The sequence below is a fragment of the Neoarius graeffei genome, chromosome 19 (genome assembly GCF_027579695.1).
Source record: "Neoarius graeffei isolate fNeoGra1 chromosome 19, fNeoGra1.pri, whole genome shotgun sequence".
NCBI lineage: Eukaryota > Metazoa > Chordata > Actinopteri > Siluriformes > Ariidae > Neoarius > Neoarius graeffei.
This window is the reverse complement of record NC_083587.1, coordinates 63,704,675-63,717,363: the sequence shown is the minus strand read 5'-3', so window position 1 is coordinate 63,717,363 and position 12,689 is coordinate 63,704,675. Positions and strand designations below refer to the sequence as shown.

General features: G+C 42.3%; 1 protein-coding gene across 1 annotated transcript in view; it reads left to right on the top strand.

Annotated features, from left to right (window-relative positions):
• The window catches only part of sv2a (synaptic vesicle glycoprotein 2A), a 74,956-nt gene that overhangs the window by 33,363 nt on the left and 28,904 nt on the right, over positions 1-12,689 (top strand). The window contains exon 2 of the mRNA XM_060900413.1: positions 4,434-5,122. Coding sequence (XP_060756396.1) covers positions 4,519-5,122 — 604 coding nt within the window. The 5' untranslated portion in view covers positions 4,434-4,518. The remainder of the gene's footprint in view (positions 1-4,433; positions 5,123-12,689) is intronic.

Genomic DNA, 12,689 nt, shown 5'->3' with positions numbered 1-12,689 from the left:
AATATAACTTAGCCTAGCACTAGCTAGCTAGTAAACCTTTTGTTGGCTCTTAAATTTAGCTACTGGTTTACAAAATATAACTTTACCCCAGCGCTAGCAAACCTTTTGTTAGCTAATAAATTTGGCGCTATATATATATATGTATTATATATATTACACAATCTGGCTAACTGTTTTCTTTACATCACTAAATGTTGACTTTGGCTACTGGTTTATGCATTATAATCTAACGCTAGCTAGCTTGCTTGTGTTTGGTTTGAATGCTCCTGCTTGTGAGCTACTAAAGTGAAGTCGCTAATGCTGGAGAGATTATTACTGAGATGGCAACATTAGCATCGCCTTCAGCAGCTGTTTTATGGTGTTTAAGGTACAAATAACCAAAAGCGTAGCTGATTATCGTTAAACGTCCATTTAATTCTGCTTCAGATGTCTGTAATCATGTGATTTGTTAGTTGTTGAAACTATACCGAAGTGTGTTGGCTAGCTGTTTTGTTCTTTCTCAGTCATATGTCATGATCATAGAGTTGCTGTTTAACAGCTGTAGTGCGTGTCACATCTGTCAGCCAGGTAACGAAATGGAAAACAAACAGTAACCTGGTAATAAAGGGCGTATGGAATGCTGGACGTGACGTCTGTACCCCAGCCTGGGGGGCTGCGTGATGGAAAAAGCAAACAGAGCTAGACTTTGTGAATTATTCAGAACTGGAACTTTCCCTCTGAAAATGGAGCATAAACGAGCACTTTATCATATATAATTATATCATTTAATTATCATTCACATCATTAAATATTACATGAATCCCTCAACATTCAAAAAGTTTTCACCTGTTCAGTTTTTTTCAATGAAGACGTTAATATAAGTGAATATTATTGCTGTCAATTTTTTTTTTTTAGAAATTCATTGTAATTACTGTAAATAAAATGTTGTAATTCAGTGAACATTAGCAGTAACTACACTGTGGTTACAAAAAAAGGAGCACAATTATATATGTATAATTAACATTAATGCTTCATAAGATAAGATAAGATAAACTTTATTCATCCCTCAGTGGGGGAATTGACATATTCCAGCAGCTCACAGATAGAAAGAGTCAGGAATAGACAGTAACAAAAAAAAAAAAATAGAGTGCAATAAAAGTATAAAATAAATAAAGTAAAAACATGGGCCATGTATGTAATGTACACAACAAAATCAAACAAAGAATTTTTAATTTTATTTACCTGTGGTAAAGGGCTTTTCCTTTGGTGTTTTTTAAATCAAATTTATTATTTCTTTCTTTTTAAATATATTTTGTTTCATTTGAAATATATTTATTTATGCCTCTATCCACTGAATCAGTCGATCAATTTTTTTTTTCATTTATTTACTGACAGTAATGCTTTACGTATTTTTCTTTTTTTATATATGTATATATGTTGATAATAGGGCGGCACGGTGGTGTAGTGGTTAGCGCTGTCGCCTCACAGCAAGAAGGTCCGGGTTCGAGCCCCGGGGCCGGTGAGGGCCTTTCTGTGCGGAGTTTGCATGTTCTCCCCGTGTCCGCGTGGGTTTCCTCCGGGTGCTCCGGTTTCCCCCACAGTCCAAAGACATGCAGGTTAGGTTAACTGGTGACTCTAAATTGACCGTAGGTGTGAATGTGAGTGTGAATGGTTGTCTGTGTCTATGTGTCAGCCCTGTGATGACCTGGCGACTTGTCCAGGGTGTACCCCGCCTTTCGCCCATAGTCAGCTGGGATAGGCTCCAGCTTGCCTGCGACCCTGTAGAAGGATAAAGCGGCTAGAGATAATGAGATGAGATGAGATGTTGATAATATTGGTCAGCATTCTTTTATTTTGTAATATTTAATTAAAAAGTATATGCGTTATTTTTGTACATAAATGTGACAATAGAGCCTTTAGAATAAATGACTCACTCATTCACAGCCATTTTTGGGGATTTGTGATACTAGGGGCATTTATCCAGAGATTTTTTTTTTTTTTAGAAAAACATATCTTTGGAGGAAATTAAAACCAGAACATTAAATTAAACCTTTTTTTTTTTTCATTTCAAAGTGTAAATCTTGTTAAACAAATCAGCAAGTGAAGAGTGAAAGTAGAAATGTCATGGTAAAGTCATAGAAATGGATTTATACATGTATATCATGAATGAACTATGATTTATTAATCTCATCTCATCTCATTATCTGTAGCCGCTTTATCCTTCTACAGGGTCACAGGCAAGCTGGAGCCTATCCCAGCTGACTACGGGCGAAAGGCGGGGTACACCCTGGACAAGTCGCCAGGTCATCACAGGGCTGACACATAGACACAGACAACCATTCACACTCACATTCACACCTACGGTCAATTTAGAGTCACCAGTTAACCTAACCTGCATGTCTTTGGACTGTGGGGGAAACCGGAGCACCCGGAGGAAACCCACGCGGACACGGGGAGAACATGCAAACTCCGCACAGAAAGGCCCTCGCCGGCCACGGGGCTCGAACCCGGACCTTCTTGCTGTGAGGCGACAGCGCTAACCACTACACCACCATGCCGCCCTGATTTATTAATGATACAGAAAATAGATTTAAGTCGATTTAAATGAGGTGTGAAGAATGCAGGAGTATTTACTGTAATCAGTCATGAACTCAGATGACGTCATACCGCCTCACTGCTGTACAGGTTTTGGCTTGTTCTTCTACTTCCTGCTTTAATAAACACCCACATGTTTATGACCTGTGTTTAATAAAATCACGGTGCTGAAATCGTTCAGCTGCTGTGTATTTAGTTATCAGTGAAACGACAGTAAGGTAGTTAACTCAGTGATGAGTCTACTGCTCAAACACACACGGTGAAATGAGCAGCGCTCTTCAGATTGTCCTTTTCTCCTAGAGACGGACGGGCCGATCGTTCAGCCGGCTCGTTATCTCCGGGGACGAGGTGTGGTGAGAAAGGTGAGAGGAGAAAGCCCAGCATGCTCAGCCAAGCTGATGAGCTCTATTTGTGGAGAGGAACACAAGTGCGAGACCATCCCACAAAGCAATTACCCCCGGTGACAAGAGAAAGAGCGAGATCGAGAGAACAGAGTGACAAACGGAGAGGTTTCATTTACAGCCTATGCTGTCTCAAACACTCCTCTACGAATATGATGGACTCGACTGCCCCATGCACTGATCCAACGTAATTATCTCTATCACAATAATAAAAGACGATTCGTTTGTTCAAAGAATTACGAGTTCATCACTTCCCACCGGGAGCTTTTTAATTGCTGCGGTTGTTCATGATGTCGCTGTCAGATTCACAGCATGTTCCTTTAAATACTACAATCACACAGAGAGAGACAGACCAAGGTCACACACAGGGCCTCGGCGTGTTCAAAAAACCCCAAAACACGACCAGTCGATGGTCCTCTGAATAATTAGGCAGGATTAGAGCCACGTCCCTCAGAGGTTTGTTTCCACAGCTCACAGCACTTTAATAACCAACACAGACAGGACTGTTCATCGATTTACTTCATAACCATGACCTTTCATTTCAATAAAATCATCATGGATTGGACAGAATGATGGGAAATGATGCTCTAGAACACAAAGTCCTCCAGGATATTCTAACACAAACATCAATTTATCATTATAAATAGCCTTGCTAATGAGCGGCCTTTTAATTAATACACTATTTAGTGGCATCGATAGCAGCGTAACATCATTCGTGAGCAGTGTGCATCAGCTGGCAACAGCTGCTGGGATCAACAGTCAACAAGCATTAAATAATTACAAAAAAAATATGGATATACACTCACCGGCCTCTTTAATAGGTACACCCATCCACCTGCTGTTCTGTTTTTGCAGTTCTCTAATCAGCTGATCCCTCGACAGCAGCATGATGTATCAAATCATGCAGATACAAATCACTAGCTTCAGTTAATTTTCACAATGTTCAAACATCAGAACGGGAAAAATTGTGATCTCACACGGAAGTGTGACTTACTTTCACTGTGGTATGGGTGTTGGTTTGAGCCAGATGAGTATTTTTGGTTTGAGTATTTCAGAAGCTGCTGATCTCCTCCTGGGGTTTTCACACACAACAGTCTGTAGAGTTTACACAGAATGGTGCGGAAAACAAAAAACAAACATCGAGTGAGTGAGTGACAGTTCTGTGGGTGGAAGCAAACGCCTTGTTGATAAGAGAGGGTCAGAGGAAAATGGACAGATTCAAGGTGGTTCCAGCTTTTTTGCCAGGAAGGATATAGTAACTCAGATAATGACTCTTTACAACCGTGGTGAGCAGAAAAGCATCTCACCATGCAACAGTAAGCAGAAGAGCACATTGGGTTCCAATCCTGCGAAGAACACGAGTCTTAGAATCATGAACAAGTTCCTATTAAAGTGGCCAGTGAGTGTGTAGGTTTTAAAATGTATAATTGTAAATAACCCCGTGTCGTTTTGCTGCAGGTGGACAACCCTGTCTGCTACATGCTAAGTGTCCTTGACTGACTTCCTGCCACCAAGTGTTCACTCCAGCACAGATCACATCAACATGGACGAGGGCTACCGAGACCGATCGGCCTTCATCAAAGGTGCCAAGGACATCGCCAAGGAAGTGAAGCGGCAGGCGGGGAAGAAAGTGGGCCGTCACATGGACCGTATGACTGATGAGTACACCAAGCGCTCGTACACACGCTTCGAGGAGGACGATGATGACGACGATTACCCCGTGCAAGCGCAGGACGGAAGCTACTACCGCAGCAACAGCCGTGCCAATGACGACGATGACGCTGCGCACAGTGACTCCACTGAGGGCCACGACGAGGACGACGAGATCTACGAAGGCGAGTACCAGGGCATCCCGAGACAGGACTCGTCAGCAGGCAAGGAGGACGGGCAGGCGGGTGGAGCGGCGCAGGTTCAGCATCGCGACCTGGCGCAGTACGAGGGCGAGAGACGCAAGGATCGGGAGGAGCTGGCGCAGCAATACGAGACCATCCTTCAAGAGTGCGGCCACGGACGCTTCCAGTGGACGCTGTACTTCGTGCTGGGGCTGGCACTCATGGCCGATGGCGTTGAGATCTTCGTGGTCGGCTTTGTGTTGCCCAGCGCTGAGAAGGACATGTGCCTGTCGGAGCCTAATAAAGGCATGCTGGGTAAGTCATCTGTCAGCTCATTTTCAGCAGTGGGAAGACAGGACAATCAAAAACCCGACAGCATTTCACACAATGAAGGAATAAAACTCTGTTTAATGCTGTTTGGAAAAAACAATCAACAAGATTTGATGATGCGTTACTGTTCCCACTCTATAAGCTAGCTCATCTTAGCTCATTTGTCGATGAGTGAAATGAGTCATTGTTATGGCAACATTATAGTACTGTAAAGTAGTTGTTATGGTAAATTTTGGTTTGAACGTCATTGTTTTGGTTGCAATATGTTTATTACACAGCTACTGAAATCCCACTCTGGAGATTCTCTTTTGAATTTGCTAGCTGGCACATAGTTTGCTGACTAGCTATAAGCTGCTGAAGAATCCTCCATTAATAATCCTCGTCATCACGGAGATGAGAGAATACGCTTCTGTACTCGCTCAGCGAACTCATTCCTTGATTGCGTAAGTCTTTTAGCTTGCTCAGTTGATATTCCAAGCAGTTTTGATATTTTGAATCATTGGATCTCGATAATGGTGGCATGGTGGTGTAGTGGTTAGCATTGTCGCCTCACCTTCTTGGGTTCGAGCCCAGTGGCTGACAGGGGCCTTTCTGTGTGGAGTTTGCATGTTCTCCCCGTGTCCGTGTGGGTTTCCTCCGGGTGCTCCGGTTTCCCCCACAGTCCAAAGACATGCAGGTTAGGTTAACTGGTGGCTCTAAATTGACCGTAGGTGTGAATGTGAGTGTGAATGGTTGTCTGTGTCTATGTGTCAGCCCTGTGATGACTTGCCCAGGGTGTACCCCGCCTCTCACCCATCATCAGCTGGGATCGGCTCCAGCTTGCCCATGACCCTGTACGGTTACAGATAATGGATGGATGGATGGATGGATGGATGGATGGAAATGGATGGATCTCGATAATGGCTCCTGGTTGGTTTGGCAAACATCATTTTCTTTGTTATAGATGTGTTCTCAGCTCTATATACAGTTAGGTCCATAAATATTTGGACAGAGGCAATGTTTTTCTAATTTTGGTTCTGTACATTACCACAATGAATTGTGAACAAAACAATTCAGATGCAGTTGAAGTTCAGACTTTCAGCTTTAATTCAGTGGGTTGAACAAAATCATTGCATAAAAATGTGAGGAACTAAAGCATTTTTTAAACACAATCCCTTTCATTTCAGGGGCTCAAAAGTAATTGGACAAATTAAATAATTGTAAATAAAATGTTCATTTCTAATACTTGGTTGAAAACCCTTTGTTGGCAATGACTGCCTGAAGTCTTGAACTCATGGACATCACCAGACGCTGTGTTTCCTCCTTTTTAATGCTCTGCCAGGCCTTTACTGCAGCGGTTTTCAGTTGCTGTTTGTTTGTGGGCCTTTCTGTCTGAAGTTTAGTCTTTAACAAGTGAAATGCTGATCAATTGGGTTGAGATCAGGTGACTGACTTGGCCATTCAAGAATATTCCACTTCTTTGCTTTAATAAACTCCTGGGTTGCTTTGGCTTTGTTTTGGGTCATTGTCCATCTGTATTATGAAACGCCGACCAATCAGTTTGGCTGGATTTGAGCACACAGTATGTCTCTGAATACCTCAGAATTCATCCGGCTGCTTCTGTCCTGTGTCACATCATCAATAAACACTAGTGACCCAGTGCCACTGGCAGCCATGCATGCCCAAGCCATCACACTGCCTCCGCCGTGTTTTACAGATGATGTGGTATGCTTTGGATCATGAGCTGTACCACGCCTTCGCCATACTTTTTTCTTTCCATCATTCTGGTAGAGGTTGATCTTGGTTTCATCTGTCCAAAGAATGTTCTTCCAGAACTGTGCTGGCTTTTTTTAGATGTTTTTTAGCAAAGTCCAATCTAGCCTTTTTATTCTTGAGGCTTATGAGTGGCTTGCACTGTGCAGTGAACCCTCTGTATTTACTTTCATGCAGTCTTCTCTTTATGGTAGATTTGGATATTGATACGCCTACCTCCTGGAGAGTGTTGTTCACTTGGTTGGCTGTTGTGAAGGGGTTTCTCTTCACCATGGAAATTATTCTGCGATCATCCACCACTGTTGTCTTCTGTGGGCGTCCAGGTCTTTTTGCATTGATGAGTTCACCAGTGCTTTCTTTCTTTCTCAGGATGTACCAAACTGTAGATTTTGCCACTCCTAATATTGTAGCAATTTCTCAGATGTTTTTTTTCTGTTTTCGCAGCTTAAGGATGGCTTGTTTCACCTGCATGGAGAGCTCCTTTGACCGCATGTTTTCTTCACAGCAAAATCTTCCAAATGCAAGCACCACACCTCAAATCAACTCCAGGCCTTTTATCTGCTTACAGTAATTGAGAATGGCATAACGAAGGAATTTCCCACACCTGCCCATGAAATAGCCTTTGAGTCAATTGTCCAATTACTTTTGGTCCCTTTAAAAACAGGTTGGCACATGTTAAGGAGCTGAAACTCCTAAACCCTTCATCCAATTTTAATGTGGATACCCTCAAATGAAAGCTGAAAGTCTGGACTTTATGTCCCTGTCCATTATATAACTATAACTTGAATATGTTTCAGTAAACAGGTAAAAAAAAACAAAATTTGTGTCAGTGTCCAAATATATATGGACCTAACTGTTCATGGGCAGTATATTTAAGGTATTGTGCATCAATGAAGCTGCTCACAGTTTGAGTACCAACAGTCTTCCTGATTTGCTCATTGTTGTATATTTTGTAGTTATAATCTGTATCGATACCTTCATTTTCCTCAAGTACATTATTTCGCTTCCAACTGCCTCTCACCATGCTCATGTCCCATACGTTAACCTTGAACGCACAAACCTTTCTAGTAGCTTTTGTTGAGTCTGCATGTTTATGGTTTTATCAGTTAGAACATTGCGGAATTCAGTAAACTTTGCCACTGCTTGTTTGATACAATAACTGGTGAAGCACACTGCTTTATCAGATATTTCGCCAGATTTCACAAGATGCATTAATGATAACTTGGCAGAGGTATGTAAATTGCTGAACATTCGCTGTTGCTTCATCTCCAACACTGATGAGAGAGTCTTTTCTAGCAAGTTCATCATTCTTAAACACCTGCATCTTGTTTTTTTTGTTGATGATTGCACGTAGATTATCAACCTCAGGAACAGTTTTGCAGAAAAGGACAATATTATCCATGTAGAATATCCATCCATGTCGAGTTTTCCCTTTCCTCTCTGTTCTTTATTCTTACACCAGTGTGGAATATTGTATTCAAATATAAGATATGGACCCTTTTCACGTGACGTCACGACAAATGCGGCCGCCATTTTGGACATGTACTACCAGTAGTTTACCACAGCCAACATTGAGGAACGGCAGCAAAGAAAGTGTTTATTTTCAGCAAGACTTCCATCATGCCACTATATTGTTGTGCACCTGGATGTAGTAACCATCAACAAACAAGGCAAGGGTTATCATTTTATCGGATCCCGGTAGATGCTGACCGACGGAGAAGATGGATAGCGGCATATCAACGCTTGTGTAGTGACCACTTTGTTGGAGGTAAGACGAATAAAATTAGCCAGAAAAGGCATTACATTGCTGTTAACATTCCATTCTAGTTTACTGTGTAAATAGCTGCCGGAGCCAACGTCCGAGGTTCCGGAGCGCGCGCGCGCTAGCTCGCAGCTGGCCGGGGAGGGAGAGCGCGCGCTAGCCCGCGGCTCCGGCCGGGGAGCGCGCGCGCTAGCCCGCGGCTCCGGCCGGGAAGCGCGCGCGCTAGCCCTCGGCTCCGGCAGCGAAGCGCGCGCGCTAGCTTGCGGCTCCGGCAGCTAGCTCGCGGCTCCGGCAGCTAGCTCGCGGCAGCTATTTACACTGGATCCGGTGTAAGTAGCTGCCAGATCATAATTACAGTAAACTAGTAAATACAGTTTTCTGCATCTCGCTCCTTTTTCTTTTATGTTTGTCACCTTCCTCGCATTCAAACCGATTCGAGCTGAAGTCCACTACATGTCCAAAATGGCGGTCGCGTTTACGAAGGTCATGTGACTGAAAAGGGTCTATATGATGTGAGGGCGTTTTCAAATGATATATTTAATAGTTATTCCAGGAAATCAAGTTGTACATGAGCTGATAGCCGACGCGTAGCACCGAGTTGTCTATATAAGCCATGTACGACGAAATTGAGTGGAATACCTGTTTTATTCTATCCACATTCACTGGATTTTGAGAAACAGAGCATTTTTATTTTTATTTTTTGCAAATTCGATAAATAAAAACTTGATACAAAACATCCAACAAAATAATTTCCGCTCAGAAGGTAAACAAACCGGCGAACTGACAGGAGCAATTTGTGAAAAATGCGATAATAATAATAATTCTTGAAAAATAAAAAAAAGATACATTCTTACCATCAAATACTTTCATTCCATATTTTGTTGCTTTTTTTTGTATTTTTTGGGTCGTCGTCTTCTTTTTTTGGCAGTTGGCAAAAGGTGCATTACTGCCATAGACATATAAACATAGACGCCGCATTGAGCTGGTGGCCCGTTGCTGGGATACGTCAGAGTGTCCGCCATATTTGATGTGGCAAATCTTCCCCGTAAACCAATGCAAGTAAATGGACTGAACTTCATAAAGCCCCTTTCTACAATAATATTTAACTCGATGCCTTTTATTCACCCATTAAGACACACACGTATATATTTGGGAAACAAACAGGCATCAAAACAACACACACAACTTTTAATGTGATGGTTATAAATAGTGTGCGAAATCCCCTGTACACTGCAAACTAGCGACAGATACGCGATAGATAGCTCAGGTAAGCTAATCAGTCAGCATACCGTAGCAAGCTACCAAAACCTGAGGCCACAATAACCAACCTACAAGACTGAATATGATAAATGATGGAAATAGTGGAAAAACTGGAAATAGTGAATGAAAATAAAAATGTACTGTTTTATTTATTGAGTCACCACACAGACCTACTCTCGCTGAATAAAGTGAGCTGAATGAGCGCCAAACTGAGTTCGGCCAGGTTCTAACGCCATACCCAAACAAAATACATCACTGATTCCTTCACATTCAGAAAGGTTAAAAACATTCATCATACGTTCAAAAACGTTCATCATAGTGTGGCACTGTATTCTCTAATTCTCACTGCTTATAACTCTACACCTACCCGGTGGAGATGAGCTGGGAAACTGAAGACTGAAGGAACAGCTCCCTCTCTGATCCTGACTGTCTGACCTGTTCTGTCCAAATCCTCCGTTCTGAAGTGTTCACTGCAGAGCATGGATGACGGAGTAGCAGAAAACCCTTCCCGTCGCACAGCTGTCTCCCACTGCTTTTTCGTGGCTTTATTTTTGGGAAACCTACATAGTATGTGAAAAGTTAGCTAAGCAACTAACAACAATCAGCGTAGTTACGAAGGAAATACTTCGTTGTTTGGAGACAGGTTTCACCGAGCGGCTATTATGCGCGAGACTTCATATTAGCCACAATGTCAGAAAAATCTGTTTGTAAAATTACGCTATAATGACCAAATACAATGAAAAGTATTTTTTCCAGTCTCACCTGTGAAAGGTAATCCCATGCGATCTCGTTTGGACGGTAAACTTGTTGGTACAGTTAAACGCAGCACATGAATGAGGCATCTTTATTCTCGGCTACTGTCTAGACGCTATAGCAGAGACGGTTGAAGAATCTCCACTTTGCCACATCCAATATGGCGGCGAGGATGACGTATGATTCTACACAGAAGGCAGGGTCTATGTTTATATGTCTATGCATTACTGCCACCAACTGGTCTGGAGTGTGGAACAGGAGATACTGTATTCTTTTAGCTATTTCTGTTTCTTTTAAATACTTGATAATTTTTGGGGTTTTGTTTTCGAGTAGAGTTTTTATTTCCTCCTCGGTTGATTCAACAACACGCTCTGCCATTTTGTTTTTCTCTACTCACGGTATATGAGCTAATATCCTAGTAGTAGAGTAACCAATCACAGCACGTGATTGCTCATATGCAGTGAATTTGGACAGAATAATCATGAATAGATCCTGGTATTTATAATGAGATTAATGGTATAAAGATGTTTTGTGTACGTTTGTTCCTTTTTTTTTCAGGAGCACATCTTTTATCGTGTTTGCACAGGTATAGTATAATGTTGTGTCACTATAAAAGGCTTTAACTCTGAAAAAAGGGACTGTTACTGTTATTTTATGTGACTGAAATGAATACAAATGATTATATTTAACATTAATCCAGGCAAAATCCTGCGAAAAATTTGTTAGCTTGTAGCATGTAACATCATTACCATGCTTTAATTTTTAAAGCATCAGAGCTTTGAATTATAATCTTTAAATCCACAAAAGGAAATGTGGAAAGTGATCATATTTCGTAGAGCAGTTGGAAATATTATTGTTACTTGGCTGTATGTAAAACATACAGCCACGCATATTTATTTATCGCTCCTGTGCCAGCTGAGATCTCGAACCGAAAGGTAGTTGAAGGTATATTCCTGCAGGCTGATGTCCGTTCCCATTTCATGCCCAGTACACCATCTGTCAGCTCCACCGAGAGGAGAACACACAGCGAAGCACACAGCCGTTCTCTCCTCTACAACATGATGACGCATTTGCAGCTATAATTAACTGGCAGAAAAGGAAACGTTTCACAGTGCCACGGTGCTGCAGGAAGAGAAGATGGAGATTACCGAGTTAACATCCTCCACGATTGTATAATTAAACAGAAACGTCTCGGTGTTTCACGTTCATTCACGTTAGAACGTGAATGAAAGTGCTCGAGAAATTCACATTTCCTTATATTTATATGTCTTGAACAATATCATCCATCACAAATGTAGTGTAATATAAACATCCGGTGATTCTGTTCACCTCACCCATGAAGTTTTATACAGTAATATAATATTCAGGTATTAGGGACACCTGGACATTCCTGGAATCAAAGCATGATCAATACTGGTGCCAGATGGAGTTCAGAAAATCTTCTGGGACTTTTCACGCACGCAGAGCTCTAGAGTTTATACAGAATGGTGTGAAATACAACTCCAAAAAACAACATCCAGTGAGCATCAATTCTGCATGAGATCAGAAGTTAACAAGAAGGCATGGCAACTCCGATCACCACTCTTTACATCTGTGGTGAGCATAAAAAGCATCTCAGAAATCACCACATGATGTTGCCCCTGGAGGCGGGACACAGAGCAGCAGTTGAAAGACCATGTTGGGTTCCAGTTCTGCCAAAGGGGATTAGTTTTTTTACATTATTGTACCGGGGCAGCACAGTGGTGTAGTGGTTAGCGCTGTCGCCTCACAGCAAGAAGGTCTGGGTTCGAGCCCCATGGCCGACAAGGGCCTTTCTGTGCGGAGTTTGCATGTTCTCCCTGTGTCCGCGTGGGTTTCCTCCGGGTGCTCCGGTTTCCCCCACAGTCCAAAGACATGCAGGTTAGGTTAACTGGTGACTCTAAATTGAGCGTAGGTGTGAATGTGAGTGTGAATGGTTGTCTGTGTCTATGTGTCAGCCCTGTGATGACCTGGCGACTTGTCCAGGGTGTACCCCGCTTCTCGCCC